At 50.4% G+C, this 19,683-nt stretch overlaps 1 protein-coding gene across 1 annotated transcript in view; it reads left to right on the top strand.

Annotated features, from left to right (window-relative positions):
- The first annotated feature begins 1,641 nt into the window (after positions 1-1,641).
- The window catches only part of LOC141272256 (uncharacterized), a 43,900-nt gene continuing 25,858 nt past the window's right edge, over positions 1,642-19,683 (top strand). Inside the window, exons 1-6 of the mRNA XM_073682783.1 lie at positions 1,642-2,131; positions 2,939-3,097; positions 3,407-3,586; positions 4,836-4,959; positions 18,815-18,912; positions 18,991-19,069. Coding sequence (XP_073538884.1) covers positions 3,014-3,097; positions 3,407-3,586; positions 4,836-4,959; positions 18,815-18,912; positions 18,991-19,069 — 565 coding nt within the window. The 5' untranslated portion in view covers positions 1,642-2,131; positions 2,939-3,013. The remainder of the gene's footprint in view (positions 2,132-2,938; positions 3,098-3,406; positions 3,587-4,835; positions 4,960-18,814; positions 18,913-18,990; positions 19,070-19,683) is intronic.

Here is a 19,683-nt window from a genome sequence, read left to right as displayed (position 1 = left end):
CCCATGTACCTCCCAAATACAGCCAGCACCCCATGTACCTCCCAAATACAGCCAGCACCCCATGTACCTCCCAAATACAGCCAGCACCCCATGTACCTCCCAAATACAGCCAGCACCCCATGTACCTCCCAAATACAGCCAGCACCCCATGTACCTCCCAAATACAGCCAGCACTCCATGTACCTCCCAAATACAGCCAGCACCCCATGTACCTCTCAAATACAGCCAGCACCCCATGTACCTCCCAAATACAGCCAGCACCCCATGTACCTCCCATATACAGCCAGCACCCCATGTACCTCTCAAATACAGCCTGCACCCCATGTACCTCCCAAATACAGCCAGCACCCCATGTACCTCCCAAATACAGCCAGCACCCCATGTACCTCCCAAATACAGCCAGCACCCCATGTACCTCCCAAATACAGCCAGCACCCCATGTACCTCCCAAATACAGCCAGCACCCCGTGTACCCCCCAAATACAGCCTGCACCCCATGTACCATGTACCTCCCATATACAGCCAGCACCCCATGTACCTCTCAAATACAGCCTGCACCCCATGTACCTCCCAAATACAGCCAACACCCCATGTACCTCCCAAATACAGCCAGCACCCCATGTACCTCCCAAATACAGCCAGCACCCCATGTACCTCCCAAATACAGCCAGCACCCCATGTACCTCCCAAATACAGCCAGCACCCCATGTACCTCCCAAATACAGCCAGCACCCCATGTACCTCCCAAATACAGCCAGCACCCCGTGTACCTCCCAAATACAGCCAGCGCCCCATGTACCTCCCATATACAGCCAGCACCCCATGTACCTCCCAAATACAGCCAACACCCCATGTACCTCCCACATGCCGCCATTACTGCCCGTGTGCACAGCCCCTTATACAGCCGCACAGTATGTCCTCCAGATAGATAGATAGAGTGAGCAATCGCCTTAGAAGCCCCCTGATTAGTGCTGCCCCCCTGTGTGACGCCCCCTCAGTATAACCAGTATGGAGCGGCTGTAGGACTCGTCCTCATAGACCGCGCTGTGTGCACAGGAGCCTCAGAGCAGGAACTCCATCTCCTCACCTCTGCACTGACACCGAGGAGGGGGCGGAGCTCTGAGGAGGGGCGGAGCTCTGAGGAGGAGGCGGAGCTCTGAGGGGAGAGGGGCGGAGCTCCAAGGAGGCGTGGGCGGAGCTCTGAGGAGGGGGCGTGGGCGGAGCTGAGGAGGGGCGGAGCTCTGAGGAGGGTTGGTGTGTGGGCGGAGCTCTGAGGAGGGGCGTGGGCGGAGCTCTGAGGAGGGGCGTGGGCGGAGCTCTGAGGAGGGGGCGTGGGCGGAGCTCTGAGGAGGGTGGGTGTGTGGGCGGAGCTCTGAGGAGGGGCGTGGGCGGAGCTCTGAGGAGGGGCGTGGGCGGAGCTCCGAGGAGGGGGCGTGGGCGGAGCTCTGAGGAGGGGGCGTGGACGAAGCTCCGAGGAGGGCGTGGGCGGAGCTCTGAGGAGGGGGCGTGGACGGAGCTCTGAGGAGGGGGCGTGGACGGAGCTCTGAGGAGGGGGCGTGGACGGAGCTCCGAGGAGGGGGCATGGGCGGAGCTCTGAGGAGGGGCGTGGCCGAGCACTGCTTGTTACTTCCTTTGTCTTTCTCTCGGGTTCTGGCTGTGAAGCGGCGCAGTGTGAACGCGCTCCTACACTCCGCACATATCGCAGCGTCTCCTCCGGCTCAGGGTCTTGGTTCTGCTGCAGTTTCTTGGCCTCTGTACACACAGGGCGCGGCTCCTCTCTGAGCGGCGGCGTCTTATTCGTGGCCCGGGGCCCCACATGCTGAGGGCTCAGTGCTGGAGTCCCCGCCCTGTACACAGACAGCAGCCTCCGCTGTGACTCCATCCATCACCACTGGGGCTGACACCAGAGAGCAACAGAGCGCAACACAGACCTATACCGAGCGGGAGGAGCTGCGGTGACGTCATCACATCACATGGCCTTCACTTCACTCCTGAGCTCCGCCCCCTGAGCACATGGCGGTGACGTCACCACAGCTCCTCCCGCTCTCAGTGCAGCAGCTCCGTCCTGGTTGTGCGCAGCTCTTGCTCTCTGGTATCAGCCAGCAGCAGGTTTCCGCTTCCCGCCATTCCGGTGAGATTACAGGGAGGGTTTGTGGTGAATCTGTGAGAGGAGAGTGTGGGGTGAGATCAGAGCTGTTCCTGTGGAGGCTCCTGCTCCATGTGACTGCGGCTCCTCAGTGTTGTATGGGGGATGTGCAGCGGCTCCTCCTCACCTCACCGCCCCCGCTGGAGGTGGAGTTACCACGGTGACCGTCCTCCGCTGGAGGTGGAGTTACCACGGTGACCGTCCCCCGCTGGAGGTGGAGTTACCACGGTGACCGCCCCCCGCTGGAGGTGGAGTTACCACGGTGACCGTCCCCCGCTGGAGGTGGAGTTACCTCGGTGACCGCCCCCCCGCTGGAGGTGGAGTTACCACGGTGACCGCCCCCGCTGGAGGTGTAGTTACCACGGTGACCGTCCTCCGCTGGAGGTGTAGTTACCGTGGTGACCGTCCTCCGCTGGCGGTGTAGTTACCACGGTGACCGTCCTCCGCTGGAGGTGGAGTTACCACGGTGACCGTCCCCCGCTGGAGGTGGAGTTACCACGGTGACCGTCCCCCGCTGGAGGTGGAGTTACCACGGTGACCGTCCCCCGCTGGAGGTGGAGTTACCACGGTGACCGTCCCCCGCTGGAGGTGGAGTTACCACGGTGACCGTCCCCCGCTGGCGGTGCAGTTGCCACGGTGACCGTCCCCCGCTGGCGGTGCAGTTACCACGGTGACCGTCCTCTGCTGGCGGTGCAGTTACCACGGTGACCGTCCTCCGCTGGAGGTGGAGTTACCACGGTGACCGTCCCCTGCTGGAGGTGGAGTTACCACGATGACCGTCCCCCACTGCAGGTGGAGTTACCACGGTGACCGCCGGCAGGACGAGATCCCTCCAGCTGATCCAGTGCTCATCCCTCCTTCTCCTGAATGACCCCGAGGATGGACGAGGACGAGACCACCAGAAGATTATTACACTTCACCCTGGAGATCATCTCCCTGCTGAGCGGAGAGGTAACTCCTCTACATTTCTATCAGCTTTATTGTGTTATGGAACAAGTCCGACATCGGGAAGAGGAAATCCAGAAGAGGAAGAGAAGGATTCTTTACTGTAAGAGCAGTGATTGTGTGCAGCTCTCTGCCAGGAGGAGTTGTCATGGGGATTCCCTATAAGAGCTGTAGAGGGGCCTGGATGTCTGTCCTGAGTGTAATAATATTCCAGGTTATGGCCCCAGATTACTGGAGATCCCGGGATTTCTACTGATTGTCAGAGCTGGAGTCGGGAAGGAATTCTTCTCCCTAAGTGTCTCTCTCCATACACAGGATTACACAATAGTGAGGAAGACACCGGGGGAGGGTGTGACTCCCAGCATCCATCTCCAGGAGTCAGGAGGGCGGAGCCCGGACCCCATCACAGAGCCTCCCCCGCACCCCCCGATACATGAGAGGAAGAAGAAGATCCTAGAGCTCAGCAACAAGATGATTGAGCTACTGAGCGGAGAGGTGACTGCTGGGACATTATACAGGACAGCACTGGAGGATTCTGGGCGATGACCGGAGAGGTGACTGCTGGGACATTATACAGGACAGCACTGGAGGATTCTGGGTGATGACCGGAGAGGTGACTGCTGGGACATTATACAGGACAGCACTGGAGGATTCTGGGTGATGAGCGGAGAGGTGACTGCTGGGACATTATACAGGACAGCACTGGAGGATTCTGGGTGATGACCCGAGAGGTGACTGCTGGGACATTATACAGGACAGCACTGGAGGTTTCTGGGTGATGACCGGAGAGGTGACTGCTGGGACATTATACAGAACAGCACTGGAGGATTCTGGGTGATGACCGGAGAGGTGACTGCTGGGACATTATAAAGGACAGCACTGGAGGATTATGGGTGATGACTGGAGAGGTGACTGCTGGGACATTATACGGGACAGCACTGGAGGATTCTGGGTGATGATTGGAGAGGTGTCTGCTGGGACATTATACAGGACAGCACTGGAGGATTCTGGGTGATGTCCGGAGAGGTGACTGCTGGGACATTATACAGGACAGCACTGGAGGATTCTGGGTGATGACCGGAGAGGTGACTGCTGGGACATTATACAGAACAGCACTGGAGGATTCTGGGGGATGACCGGAGAGGTGACTGCTGGGACATTATACAGGACAGCACTGGAGGATTCTGGGTGATGACCGGAGAGGTGACTGCTGGGACATTATACAGGACAGCACTGGAGGTTTCTGGGTGATGACCGGAGAGGTGACTGCTGGGACATTATACAGAACAGCACTGGAGGATTCTGGGTGATGACCGGAGAGGTGACTGCTGGGACATTATAAAGGACAGCACTGGAGGATTCTGGGTGATGACTGGAGAGGTGACTGCTGGGACATTATACGGGACAGCACTGGAGGATTCTGGGTGATGATTGGAGAGGTGTCTGCTGGGACATTATACAGGACAGCACTGGAGGATTCTGGGTGATGTCCGGAGAGGTGACTGCTGGGACATTATACAGGACAGCACTGGAGGATTCTGGGTGATGACCGGAGAGGTGACTGCTGGGACATTATACAGGACAGCACTGGAGGATTCTGGGGGATGACCGGAGAGGTGACTGCTGGGACATTATACAGGACAGCACTGGAGGATTCTGGGTGATGACCGGAGAGGTGACTGCTGGGACATTATACAGGACAGCACTGGAGGATTCTGGGTGATGACGGTGTCGTTGTTGTCAGGTTCCTATAAGGTGTCAGGACGTCGCTGTCTATCTCTCCATGGAGGAGTGGGAGTATCTAGAAGGACACCAGGATCGGTACCAGGAGGTGATGATGGAGGAGCTCCGGCCTCTGACATCACCAGGTGAGAGGAGACTCTTGTTGGCTCCGGTGGATGTGATGACGTCTCTCGGCCTCGTCCTATAATAGATGATTTTTCTCCAGACTTGCTCTGGTTTTCTCTACATTTTCTCACAGCTTTCATTCCCTGATTATTCTCTTCTGATCTGTGAGTCGCGGTTTCTCCGCTGTCGTCTTCATCAGTCTTGAGTCTTCGTCCTCGGCGGCTTCTTTCAGAATCTTTCCCCTTCCTTAGCGCATCGGTCACATTTTGTCTGCAGATGTCCCAGCGCTTCTGTCCGTTCTCTCCTGTGAGATCTTTCGGTACCTGAGTCTGTCGTGGATTGTTACTCAGCAGAGTTGGGGTTAATTTACTGATGATTTTCCCCCTAATCCGCTGTCGCTAGTCCGTCCCTCAGAATCGGTGCCGGCTCAATGTCGTCATCAGTCGTGGTCGGGCGTCCGGCTCCTCCCTCTTGGCTGACACTTGTGTGACCTTCCTTGGTCTCCTCCGTTCATTCTTCTTCTTTGTGACAAATCACTTTCTCCGTACTGAGCACAAAGTCCTGGATAAATATCGGCACCGGACCGTCCCTCAGACCCCGAAACACGAGTCCTGACATGAAGATGGAGCGTGGTGGAGCCAATCCCCCCCCCCCAGAGCCGGACATGGAGGCTCCAGCAGTTCTCGGCCCCCGCGTCTATTCACCACTCTCTCTGCAGGCGGAGAAGCTCAGAACTTTCCGCACTGGAGGAGAAGGTCGGATCACTGCGCACTCCTCTCTATAGGGGGTAATGTGTCTCCTGGAGGAGAGCGGCCATTCTGAGTACAGAGAGTTATAGGCCATGCAATTCCCCATGGGAAATAACATATGCAAATTTCCTTTTGCCAGATGCAGAGAACAGGGTCTCTAGCGCCACCTACAGGAGGCGGAAATCCTAGGAGTCAATATCAACTTTTCAACCCCGTCCCGATGGGGCAAATTTCCATTTTTTTTCATTTTTTCCCCTCCCCTTCTTCTATAGGCCATAATATTTATATTTTTCCATCCACAGATGTTTGAGCTCTTCTGTTTTTTACATGACAAATTGTGCATTTTACCATATAATGTGCCGAAAAACAGGAAAAATTCCAGATGAGGCCAAACAGTTAATAAAAAAAACCCTCTATTCCACATTTGTGTTTTGGGTTTTGTGACCTCGCTGTGAATTTCCAGGTCATTACAGTTACGGCGATTCCAAACTTCCATTTTTTTTTTTTAGAATATATTTTATGGGTTAAATATTCAGAACTGTTCCTGACCCATCACTATCTTCCGTTATCGGAGTTGTGTGAGGGCTTCTCTTCTTGAATGGCCGCTGACCTTTTTATTGGTACCATTTTAGGGGTATCTGTGACTTTTTGATCTTTGTATTTTCATTGCAGTTTTGGGGAGGTGTTTTTGAGGTTTTGATGTTTTTTTCCTTATGGCGTTTACCGTGTGGGATAAATCCTGAAGTGAAAATGCCAAATATGTTTGTTTTTTTTTAAAAAAAATAAAATTCTTCTCATTTTGGGAGACCAAGCAAAAATAATGACGACTTCAACCTAAGACCCTTGTTACGGATCCGGGTGGTGGAACCTCTGTGCTGCAGTGCAAGGAGGGACCAGAGGGGCGTGACTAAGGTCGCACGGCGGCTCAGTCGACTCCGTGACCAGGGAGGGATCGAGCAGAGGGATCAGGTGCCACTCTGGGACCGACCTTGTATGAGAGCAGGTGACTCCCACGGGTCAGATGGCAGGAACTGACCGGTACAGCGGATGAGTACGGCAGGCAGTCTGACGGGTGGTCCGGGTAGACAAGCAGGCTGATAGCCAGATGTGTGTTCCGGGTAGGCAAGCTGGTGGGCACAACAGGTAACTGTCAGGTGCTTCCAGGTAAGCAAGCTGGCGGGCACGGCAGGTACAGGCAGGAGCTTCCAGGTAAGCAGGCTGGCGGGCTCCGCAGGTAACATGCAGGTGCTTCCAGGTAAGCGGGCGGGCAAAGCCCATAGACAGACTGGCAGACTGGACTGTAGGCAGGATGTGGGGCTGGATAATAGTCATACTGGCGGACTGGATGGACGAACAGACTGGCGGACAGGACTGACTTGCAGAGGACTTGAGGGCTGAAGCAAAGTAAGTATAACAGAGCAACAACCTTGCACGGGCACCTCCATGTTGGAGGAGGTGCCTTTTATAGAGTAAGTCCTCTGGCCATCGGCACAAACAGCAGCAGAGAGGCCGGAAGACGCCGGAGCAGGACCGCGATGGTAAGGGGGACGGCTTCTCTGCCTGGCAGGGGGCAGAGACGCCAATGCTACAGTACCCCCCCCCCCCCTTTACGCCCCCTTATTTTTAGGCCAGCAAGAAATTCTTTAACCGCTTCCTGACCGCCCACTGTAGATAAACGTCCGTGCTGCCTGGGCTCTGTGCAGCGCGGACGTTTAAAAACGGTGGGTGGTCTCGCAGTGCTCAGGACCCCCTGGGTCCTGCAAGCGCTGTGAGAGCGGTGCAGAGCGTTAGCTCTGACAGGGAACATCATCGGGACCTGATTAGATCAGGTCCCAGTGATGTTAACCCTTTGCTGTCTTCTATATGCCGCGATCTATAGTGATCGCGGCATATAGAAGACAGCAGGAGGAGAGGGGGTCGTCCACTTACCTCTCCGACGACCCCTTGATTGCTTTCAGGACCTGGCGTTGCTATGGCAGCTGGAGGTCACATGACCGCCTCCAGCTCTGCCATATATGGTGTCCTTCCTGTCTGGCTTCAGCCTGTAGCTGATGCCAGACAGGAGACTGTGAAACAGTCAGTGAAGATCTCATATAATGTAATACATGTCTATTACATTACATGAGATCAGGGATCAGAAAAATAAAAATTAATGTCCCATACAGGGACTAAGTAAAAATGTAAAAAAAATGTTTTGAAACTGTTAAAAAAAAATTACAAAATAAATAACTAAAATATTAAACCGATAAATCCATATATTTATGCAAAAATAAAAAAGTACACATATTTGGTATTGCCGCGTCCGAAACAACCCGAGCTATAAAACTGTCACACTAATTAACTCCTTATGTGCACACCGTAATAAAAATAAATAAAAAACGGAGCAAAAAACTATGCTTTTTCCTCATATCGCCAAACAAAAAGTGGAAAAAAATGCGATCAAAAAGCAAAATGGAAATAGAAATGGTATTGCTGAAAACGTCATCTTGTTCCGCAAAAATCAAGCCGCTATACAGCTCCATCAGCCAAAAAATAAAAAAGTTATACCTCTCAGAATAAAGCAATGCAAAAAAAATATTTTTTCTATAAAATTGTTTTGTGTAAAAGCGCCAAAACATAAAAAAATATACAGTAAGTGTAGTATCGCTGTAAACGTACTGACCCGAAGAATAACGCTGCCTGATCACTTTTACCACACGCAGAACGGCATAAAAAAAACCTCAAAAAACAATTCCTGAATTGTTGGTTTTTGTTAATTTTACCTCCCAAAAAAACGGAATAGAAAGCGATCAAAAAATGTCACGTACCCAAAAATGGTACGAATAAAAATGTCAACTCGTCCCGCAAAAAACAAGCCGTCACTTGACTCTGTCGGCCGAAATATGGAAAAATTATAGCTCTCAAAATATGGCGATGCAAAAACTAGATTTTGCAAAAAAAAAGCGTCTCTTAGTGTGTGACAGCTGTCAATCATAAAAACCCGATATAAATCTGGTATCTCTGTAATCGCACCAACCCGAAGAATAAAGTAATCTCATCACTTATACCGCACGAGGAACGGCGGTTTAAAATAAAACCAATTCTTCACCTGCGACTGATTTGTTTATTATGTCTCCCAAAGATCGCAGTAAGGCTCTGCTCACATTTATCCTGTGCTCTACGCTGAGCGCTTACACCAGAGTTTCCGTGTAAATCTCTGAAATATGTGATTCAGCCGGAACCCATGACGGAAGATTCCCTGTAATGAGGCAGATATAGGCCACTGTGGATGCTGTCTGGCCTGTGATCCAACGGTGTCATTTGTTTTAGGCGTGCATAAAAGTGCGGTTGGCCACAGTTTTGTGCACTTCTGAAAAAAAGGACACCGCTAAACAGAGGCCAGACGGAGTCCAGAGTAACTCTGCTGCCTCATTACAGTGAATGGATCCCGCAGGGGTTTCATCTGAATTACATCACTTGGAAATTTAGATGGAAACCCCGATGTAAGTGCTCAGCCTAGAGCGCCGGATAAATGTTACGTAAAATGTTCCCAATAAAAGCTTCAACTCAGTCCTCAAAAAAAGCTAGTCCCCACTCAGGTCTGTCATCTGTTAAAAATATAAGGGACTTCCAAGTTACTGGTAGCAGAAAGGCTCTGGAAAAGCGAAATGGCCCTTGCCCCCCAAAAGAAATTCAAAAAATTTTGTGCTCCCAAATCCAAATGCCTAATCTACAATAATTTGTTCTCCAATTGTCAAATAGCACTCCGTCCCTCCCAGATCTCGCCATATGGCTGAGCGGTACGATACAGCCACATATGGGGTATTGCCACTTTTAGAAGAAATTGTGTGACACATTTCGGCACCATTTTTACCCATTGCGCTGTGTGAAAATGTAAAATCTGAGGCTAAAACATTTTTTTGTGGTAAAAATATAATTATGCTTTTTTCACTGCCCAATGGTATAAATTTAAAAATTAAAAAATACTCACTACTTCCCTAGATGAATTCCTTGAGAGGTGTAGTTTACAAAATGGGGTCACTTGTGGGGGTTTCTGCTGTTTCGGCATGTCAGCGACTCTTCAAATGTGACACGGTGTCTGCTGCCTATCCCAGCCAACATAGGGCTCCTTTCTCTTCCGAACCCTGCCGTACACCAAAGCAGTGGTTTTCCCCCACATATGGGGTATCGGCGTGTTCAGGAGAAATTGAACAACAAATTTCATGGTGCAATTTATCCTGTTACCCTTATGATAGTACAAAATTAGGGAAAGGAAAACATTTTTTGTGGGAAAAATGTGAAAATTTTATTTTTATGGCTCAATATTATAAACGTCTGTGAAGCAGCTGGGGGTGCAAGGTGCTCACCACATATCTAGATAAGTTCCCTAAGGGGTCTAGTTTCCAAAATGGTGTCACTTGTGGGGGGTTTCCACTGTTTAGGCACATCAGGGGCTCCCCAAATGCAACATGGCGTCCGCTAATTATTCAAACAAATTTTACATTCAAAAAGTCAAATGGCGCTCCTTCCCTTCCGAGCCCTGCCGTGCGCCCAAACAGTGGTTTGCCTCCACATTTGGGGTATCGGCGTGTTCAGGAGAAATTGCACAACAAATTTCATGGTGCAATTTATCCTATTACCCTTATGATAATGCAAAATTAAGGGATGAAAAACGTTTTTGCGGGAAAAATGTGAAAATTTTATTTTTACAGCTGATTATTATAAACTTCTGTGAAGCACGTTGGGGTTCAAGGTGCTCACCACACATCTAGATAAGTTCCCTAAGGGGTCTAGTTTCCAAAATGGTGTCACTTGTGGGGGGTTTCCACTGTTTAGCAACATCAGGGGCTCTCCAAACGCAACATGGCATCTGCTAATTATTCAGACAAATTTTACATTCAAAAAGTCAAATGGCGCTCCTTCCCTTCCAAACCCTGCCGTGCGCCCAAACAGTGGTTTTCCCCCACATATGGGGTATCGGCGTGTTCAGGAGAAATTGCACAACAAATTTCATGGTGCAATTTATCCTATTACCATTATGATAATGGAAAATTAAGGGATGAAAAACGTTTTTGCGGGAAAAATGTGAAAATTTTATTTTTACAGCTCAATATTATAAACTTCTGTGAAGCACCTTGGGGTTCAAGGTGCTCACCACACATCTAGATATGTTCCCTAAGGGGTCTAGTTTCCAAAATGGTGTCACTTGTGGGGGGTTTCCACTGTTTAGTCACATCAATAGCTCTCCAAACGCAACATGGTGTCTGCTAATTATTCAGACAAATTTTACATTCAAAAAGTCTAATGGCGCTCCTTCCTTTCCGAGCCCTGCCGTGCGCCCAAACAGTGGTTTTCCCTCACATATGGGGTATCAGCACGCTCAAGAGAAATTGCACAAAAAATTTTGGGGTCCATTTTTTCCTGTTACCCCTGTGAAAATAAAAAAAATTGGGTCTAAAGTAACATTTTTGTGAAAAAAGTTAAATGTTAATTTTTTTCTTCCACATTCCAAAAATTCCTGTGAAGCACCTGAAGGGTTAATAAAGTTCTTCAATGTGGTTTTGAGCACCTTGAGGGGTGCAGTTTTTAGAACGGTGTCACTTTTGGGTATTTTCTGTCATAAAGACCCCTCAAAGTGACTTCAAATATGATGTGGTCCCTAAAAAAATGTTTTTGTAAATTTTGTTGGAAAAATGAGAAATCGCTGGTCAACTTTTTACCCTTATAGCCCCCTAACAAAAAAAAATTTGGTTCCAAAATTGTGCTGATGTAAAGTAGACATGTGGGAAATGTTATTTATTAAGTATTTTGTGTGACATATCTCTCTGATTTAAGGGCATGAAAATTCAAAGTTTGAAAATTGCAAAATTTTCAAAATTTTCGCCAAATTTCAGATTTTTTCACAAACGCATGTGATATCAAAGAAATTTTACCACTATCATGAAGTACAATATGTCACGAAAAAACAATCTCAGAATCAGGGGGATCCGTTGAAGCGTTCCAGAGTAATTACCTCATAAAGTGACAGTGGTCAGAATTGAAAAAATTGGCCCGGTCACGAAGGCAAAAACAGGCTCTGGTGCGAAGTGGTTAAGGAGAAGAGAGGCATGGATGTTCTCCCTGGGTTCCCAAGACCTCTCCTCCGGGCCAAACTCCTTCCAATCCACCAGAAAAAAGTTTTTTCCTCTTACCCTTTTGGTGGCCAAACTGTTCTCTACTTCATAGACGTCTTTAGCGGAGACTTGAGCTGGATTGGTACCTGGATCGTCAGAAAAAGAATTAAGAACAACTGGTTTGAGGAGAGATATGTGGAAGGAGTTGGGAATCCTTAAGGTGGCCGGGAGTTTTAGCTTGTAAGCCACGGGATTGATTTGCTTGAGAACCTGAAACGGACCGATGAACCACGGACCCAACTTATACATTGGTATTTTGAGCTGAACATGTTTGGAGGAGAGCCAGACCCGGAATTGAGGCATATCCAGACGCTCTTATCGGCATGTTTCTTCATCTGCTCAGAGGACTGAAGGAGTGTGGATCTAGTGTCCTCCCAAATAGTAGAAAATTCGCTGACCAGAGTCTCCGCGGCAGGATTGTCCACAGAAGCGGAGACGGGAAACGGAATCCGGGGGTGTTGACCGTAGACCACAAAGAACGGGGATTTGGAAGAAGACTCACTCTCATGGTTGTGTAATGCAGCGCCTTGCTGCATTGCTAAAGTGTCCAGGGGGTGTGTTCTGGCTGACCATGTACCTCCCCTCAGGTGACTGATCACATGACTGTGACATCATCACAGGTCCTGTGTGCACAGACTGATATATAAACCCTGGTAGTTTTGAAACAGGTGTGAAAAGGTATGAGGCCTGATCCCTGTGTGTGGGACACCATTAGCCTGGAGAGGCTGGAAAAGAGAGGCCTGGTGAGGCAAGAGGCTAGATCCCTGTGTTTGGGACGCAGTAGCCCTGGAAGGCACGTGGCTTGGAGACCACGGCTGGGGAGCCTTAAAGCCACAGCTGTGGCAGAACAGAGCTGGGAGAAGCAGCTAAGACCCGGCAAAGGTAAAAATGTTTTTTTATATGGACATTGATGTTGTACCTTGCTGAAGTCTTTATCTAAAGCCAAGCGGGCATAGCTGCCCCTGACAAGGCTCTAGGACATTACATGTGTAACATTCCTGCGAGCCACTGAGATGGACTATGTTATAAGCAGTTTATGACGTGTAATAAACTGCTGGACTTTAGTTTACTGGAAAACGTGGCTTGTGTGCTTTAATTGACCCGGTGAAGTGATTGCCCCCCCCAACATGATCAATACCGCTACCTTACAGTTGTTATAGGAGAACTCAGCCCATGGTAGGAGCTCAACCCAATCTTTATGGTGAGCATTGACAAAATGCCGGAGAAAGCTGGTAAGGACCTGGTTGATACATTCCACTTGACCATTGGACTGAGGATGATAAGCAGAGGAGAAATCCAGGGTGACATCCAGCACTTACACGCTCTCCAGAAGCGCAAACTGAACTTAACCCCGCGATCAGACACAATGTGGGGGGGTAAGCCGTGGAGATGAAAGATGTGGTGGATGAAGTCCTTAGCCAGCACAGATGCGGACGGGAGACCAGGCAGAGGGATGAAGTGGGCCATTTTAGAAAAGCGGTCAGCAACCACCCAAATGACAGTACAACCGGCAGAAACAGGGAGATCCGTAATAAAGTCCACAGCAATGTGTTGCCACGGAGAGGAAGAAGCCTTGACGAAATCCGCAACATCCTTGCGTAGAGAAGGCCACCAGTAATGCCGGGCGATGAGCAGGAAGGTCTTCCGCTGGCCTGCATGGCCGGCTAGTTTGGACGAATGACCCCAGAGAAGAACCTTCTTACGATCTGGAAAAGCTTCAAAAGTCTTACCGGGTGGAAGACGAGACAGGTCAAATGGGGCTACAGTCATTACTCTGGAGGGGTTGATGATATGCAAAGGCTCCTCCTCTTGGTCGTAGAACAGTAATGAGCGGGATAGAGCGTTGGCTTTAATGTTCTTGTCCGCAGGGCGGTAATGTAGAGTAAAGCAGAATCGGGCAGAGAATAGAGACCCCCGGGCCTGACGCTGATTGAGTCTCTGGGCGATTTGTAAATAGGCCAGGTTTTTGTGGTCTGTGTAGATGATCACCGGGTGCAGAGGCCCTTCCAGCAGGTAGCGCCACTCCTCCAGCGCCAATGTGATGGCAAGCAGCTCACGATCTCCTATGGAGTAGTTGCGCTCAAATGAGGAGAAGAGCTTGGAGAAGAAGGCGCCGGTTACCATTTTCCCGAACGGGGATTTCTGGGTGAGCACCGCTCCGGAAGAGGAAGCATCAACCTCCAGGCAGAACTGCTTGTTGCAATCCGGACGGTGCAGCATAGGGGCGGAGGAGAAAGCTTGTTTTAGGGAGACTAAGGCCTCCTCCGCATTCCTTGGGATTTGCTCCCTTACGGGTGAGCGCGGAGATGGGGACGGTCCGGGAGGAGAAATGAGGGATGAAGAAGCGGTAATAATTTGCAAAGCCCAGGAATCGCTGAATCGCCTTCAACCCCTCCGGTCGGGGCCATTTTAAGACGGCAGAAACCTTCTCGGGGTCCATCCGAAGACCAGTCTCGGAGATAATATATCCCTGGAACGGATAGGAAGTCTGCTCGAAGAGACATTTCTCAAATTTTGCGTACAGACTATTCTGCCGGAGCCTAAGCAGAACCTGACGAACATCCCTCCGGTGTGTGGGCAGATCTGGAGAGAAGACCAAGATCGTTCAGGTACACCACTACGCAAGAATACAAGAGATCACGGAAGATGTCGTTAACCAGCTCCTGGAAGACGGCTGGGGCATTACAGAGACGAAAGGGCATAACGCGGTATTCATAGTGACCGTCTCAAGTGTTGATTGCCGTCTTCTACTCGTCTCCCTGGCGGATCTGGACCAAACTGTACACCCTACGAAGATCAAGCTTAGTGAAGATCTTCGTGCCTTTAAGATGGTCGAACAGCTCCGAGATGAGAGGCAGGGGGTACTTATTCTTGATGGTAATCTGGTTAAGACCCCTGTAGTCGATACACGGCCGTAGCGAGCCGTCTTTCTTTTTAACGAAGAAGAATCCTGCTCCAGCTGGGGAAGTAGATTTCTGAATAAATCCCCTAGCAAGATTCTCCTCAATGTACTCAGACATGGCCCGGTCTCAGCCAGCGACAAGGGGTAGATACGCCCGCAGGGAGGATAAGTACCTGGTACCAGGTCGATTGGGCAATCATACGGCCTATGAGGTGGTAGAGGCTCAGCTTCCTTCTTGTCGAAGACGTCCGCATAGGACCAGTAGGGTGCCGGCAGACCGGGTAGATTAGCCGGAGTAGACGGAGGTCGAGCCGGACGAACCGGAGCCAGGCAGGTCTCATGGCAATCCTGCCCCCAACGGAGCACCTCACCAGATCGCCAACTCAGGACGGGTTCATGTCTTTGTAGCCAGGGTAGACCTAGCAAAAGGGAGTGAGAGAGTCCGGATAGCACATGAAAGGAGATCTTCTCCAAGTGCAGCATTCCCACCTGAAGGGTTACAGGCTTTGTGACGAGCAAGATGGTCTCCGGAAGGAGTCTCCTATCCACGGAAGCGACTGCCAATGGTTCGGCCAGACGTTTGGTAGGAAACTGATACCGCTCCACAAGGGCCTGAGAAATGAGATTCGCAGCAGCTCCGGAATCCAGGTGGACGGTCTCACAGAAGCGGGTCTCACCACTGGTAATAGAAACGGATAGCGTCAAGGACGGAGAGGATTTACTCTTGCCTAGGACGACCTCTCCAAGCGGTCCTAGACACTGGAGTTTCCCGGCTTCACCGGACAGGAGCAGATCAAATGTTCCTTACTGCCACAGTAGAAGCAGCTCCCTTCGGCTCGGCGTGTGTCTTGGCGAGACTTGACCATCTTAGTCTGGTCAATTTGCATGGGTTCGGGCGAGCGTGCCCGGGGAATTGCGGGTTGGGAGACAGGTTTCTGGAATACAGGAGCGAGACGAGGAAATCTTCTCTCCCGGTTAGTTTCCTTAACTCGTTCCAAGAAACGGATGTCAATCCAGGTAGCTAATGACACCAGGTCGTCTAGGGTGGAAGGAATGTCCCGACTGGCTAGCTCATCCTTGATCCATCCGGAAAGACCCTCCCAGAAGGTTGACACCAGCTCCTCATTGTTCCAGGCAAGCTCAGATGCGAGAGTGTGGAAATGTATGGCATACTGGCCCACGGTGAGACTCCCTTGGCGGAGATGGAGAAGAGGCAGTAGAAGTCTTTCGTCCGGGCTCATCGATGACCTTCCGGAAGGCAGTGAGGAAAGCCGGAAGATCGGACACCAGGGGATCCCCTCTCTCACATAGAGGGTTTAGCCATGCCAATGTTTCCCCGGTGAGGTGAGACATGATGAACGCCACCTTGGCCCTGTCGGAGGGAAACTGATGTGCCAGGAGTTCAAAGTGCAGCGTGCACTGGTTTAGAAAACCCCAACAGGGTCACCACCAAAACATGGAGGCGCAGAGAGCCGGGGACCAGGGCCGGGTGCCATGGCACTGGTAGGCATAGGCGCCGTTGGAGCGGGTGCCACTCGGCTCGAGACGGATACAGGTGGGATGGACAGCGTGTCCAGGCGGGAGTTGACAGACCGCAGGTAGGTCAGGATAGTTTCCTGTTGGGATCTCTGTCGAGAAACCTCCTGGTACAGGTCAGAAAGCGAAGGAGCCTGGGGGCCACCGGGTTCCATGGACCGTGCTAACTGTTACGGATCCGGGTGGTGGAACCTCTGTGCTGCGGTGCAAGGAGGGACCAGAGGGGCGTGACTAAGGATCTACTCGGCCTGACCAAGGTCGCACGGCGGCTCAGTCGACTCGGTGAACCAGGGAGGGACCGAGCAGAGGTACCAGGTGCCACTCTGGGACCGACCTTGTATGAGAGCAGGTGACTCCCACGGGTCAGATGGCAGGAACTGACCGGTACAGCGGATGAGCACGGCAGGCAAGCTGACGGGTGGTCCGGGTAGACAAGCAGGCTGATTTGGCTGATAGCCAGATGGGTGCTCCGGGTAGGCAAGCTGGCGGGCACAACAGGTAACTGGTAGAGACGCCGATGCTACAATCCTATTCATACCGGGCTTCATAGGAAAACCGTGGAGGCAGAGATGGGGGTCTTCTGCAGGCCGCTGGTAGTCATGGCAAACCGTTGTTGGGATCCTCCGATTTATTGACTGATTGGCAGGAGAATGGGACACTCAACCACATAAAGGGAACCTGTCATGTAAAATAACACTATTAACCTGCAGATGTTCCCTAGCAGTGTTCGGTTTCCAGTCATAGAGTTTCTGCCGGCACAGCTACAGTCACTGTTCAGTGTATAGAGAGCAGCGACTGTTACCGCGCCCCCGGCACTGACTGACAGCCGGGTCAACATTTGAGCTGGCTATCAGTCAGTACCTGAAAGCGCGGCTTCAGTCTTTCCTCAGTATACAGTGAGCAGCGGCTGAATCCTCACCCCCGGCACTGACTGACTGCCAGCTCTAATGCTGAGCCGGCTGTCAGTCAGTGCCAGGGTGCGGTAAGTGCTGCCGCTCTCTTTACACTGAGCAGTGACTGTAGCTGCTCCGGCCCAATTGGAGCTCGCTCCACATACGTGCACCTGGCATGCTCCATGCATGAACACCAGATATCAGGAAGGGGTTAAAGAGCGTTATCACATGACATCAGAATGCGCGGGACGGGGTGTTCTCGCCTCAAGGGCTCAACGATAGCAAAATGTCAGGTAGTCCGCTCTTCCTTTTCATGGGGTCTGATCAGAATGATATAAGTGGGATGATGACGCAGGTGTTGGCCCTGCAGGAACATCGGGCTGCCCAAGGGTGGTAATAATAAGTGTAAGTCTCCCTTACAGGGATGTTTGTTCAGAAGAATATGTATTATGGAGCTTTTCTGTGGAGTCTGACCAGACAATCTCTCCTTGGCTCCCCGTGTGCATCAGTAAGTGCCCATGACCCCGGTGCCTGCTCTCTAGTTGTCCTTTCTACACATTGATAGGTACTAACCGCTGTGTACCGAGTGCTCCCCACAACACCGTCCTTCCGGGTTCTGTGACTTCATCCATCAGCCGTACATGTGCCCTTTTTTTCTCCTTCAGAGACAAATTCAGACTTTTACGCACACTTGCTGCCTATTTTAGTGTTTATATCGAGGCGGATATTGAGATTTCTCTCTATTCAAAGAAGAATAAAAACGCAGTAACTCGTCTTTTAATAGGAGGACGGCAGGTTCTCTCCTCTTAGTGATCCCAGAGGATCCTGTCCAGGAGGGAGGCCACATCCACATAGTGACATTGTGAGCTCTCAAAAAACAATCACTGGTAAATGGTAACCATCCGTCCCCCAATCTCCATAATGGCGAATTAGGAAAGGAACCGATGGATGGAAATGTGGAGCTTTCTCTAGCTCCTCTGTGGTTCCATCCCTGGTGGAGATGAATCTTGGAGAAGTTATGTTTCTTAGTACGGCTCCTTCATCTGACTGATGAGGGTCTTCTCCAGGGCTGTGGAGTCGGTAAGCCAAACCTCCGACTCCTCAATTTCCATGACACCGACTCCGACTCCCTCATACATGGCTCATGTTTAAGTGATAAATTTACTGTAGCACAGATTAATCTCAGCTAAAAGTCTAGACCCTTAGATCAGGCGTAGGACAGACATTTGTAGGACATTTCATAACTTTCCCAAATTCTTATGAAAAAATATTTCCCACAAACTGCATTGAATTACTGTACCCAATTTATTATATATTTTAGGAGTTGGTCCGTTTTATACCAACTCCACCAAAATGGGCTTCGACTCCACGACTCCGAATCCACAGCCTTGGTCTTCTCTGTCCCTCTCCTCAGGGTCCTCATCCTCCGAGTGCAGAGCTGAGAGCATTAGGCTTTGGCCTCGCTGGTTATCACTTCATACTTGAGGCCACAATGTGCTAGGACCTCGGTACCAGTGGTGAGGACCACAACAATGTAATTTAGTCCTTAATACATAAACATAGAATTACCGGTTCTGAGAGACGAGTTTCATATACAGACAGATACACGGCAGGTCATGTATTCAGTCTGTGTGTCTCCACAGATGGATCCAGGAGGAGAAATCCACCAGAGAGATGTCCCCGTCCTCTGTATTCACAGGACTGTCCAGAGGAGAATCACAACATCCCGGAGGATCATCAGGTAGATGACACTGAAGTCCCCACAACATCTGACCATGAAGTGATGGGACCTGAGCTCATCTTACATTTTTCTTTTTAGGGTGAAGATCTGATTGATATTAAGGTTGAGGTTATACATGGAGCACGAGAGGCGACCGCTATATGGGCCGATCAGCAGGGTGAGGAGGGGAGACTGTCATGTCTGTTCTGTGGTCACCTACTACTACTCCCATCATCACATGACACAATCTGCAGTGTCATGTAAAAGTTCGGTCGCCCCTGGTAAAAATTCCTGTTATTGTGAACAGTTAAGCAAGTTGAAGATGAAATGATCTCTAAAAGACCTAAAGTTAAACATGACACATTTCCTTTGTATTTTAGGAAAAAAATAAGAAATATTGACATTTTTTACATTTTAAAAACTAAACTGGGCTGATGTAAAAGTTTGGGCGCCCTTGGAGATTTGTGTGCTCAGATAACTTCGACCAAGGTCTCAGACCTTACTTAGCCTGTTAGGGTTATGGCTCGTTCACTATCATCAATAGTAAAGACCAGGTGATGCAAATTTCTTAGCTTTATAAAAACCCAGCCCCCTCTAACCTTGTGCCAAAACCAGCAGCCATGGGTTCTTCTAAGCAGCTGCCGAGCACTCTGAAAATGGTGGAGGCCACAAATCTGGAGAAGGCTATAAGAAGATAGCAAAGCGTTTTCAAGTTTCCCTTTCCTTAGAAATGTAATTTAGAAATGGCAGTTACCAGGCACAGTGGAGGTCAATATAAGGTCTGGAAGACCA

This window comes from Phyllobates terribilis, unplaced genomic scaffold (genome assembly GCF_046119375.1).
Source record: "Phyllobates terribilis strain yellow unplaced genomic scaffold, ASM4611937v1 Scaffold_1__5_contigs__length_1240528914, whole genome shotgun sequence".
Lineage (NCBI taxonomy): Eukaryota > Metazoa > Chordata > Amphibia > Anura > Dendrobatidae > Phyllobates > Phyllobates terribilis.
Note: the sequence above shows the minus strand (reverse complement) of the source record. Positions and strands in the feature narration are given on the sequence as shown.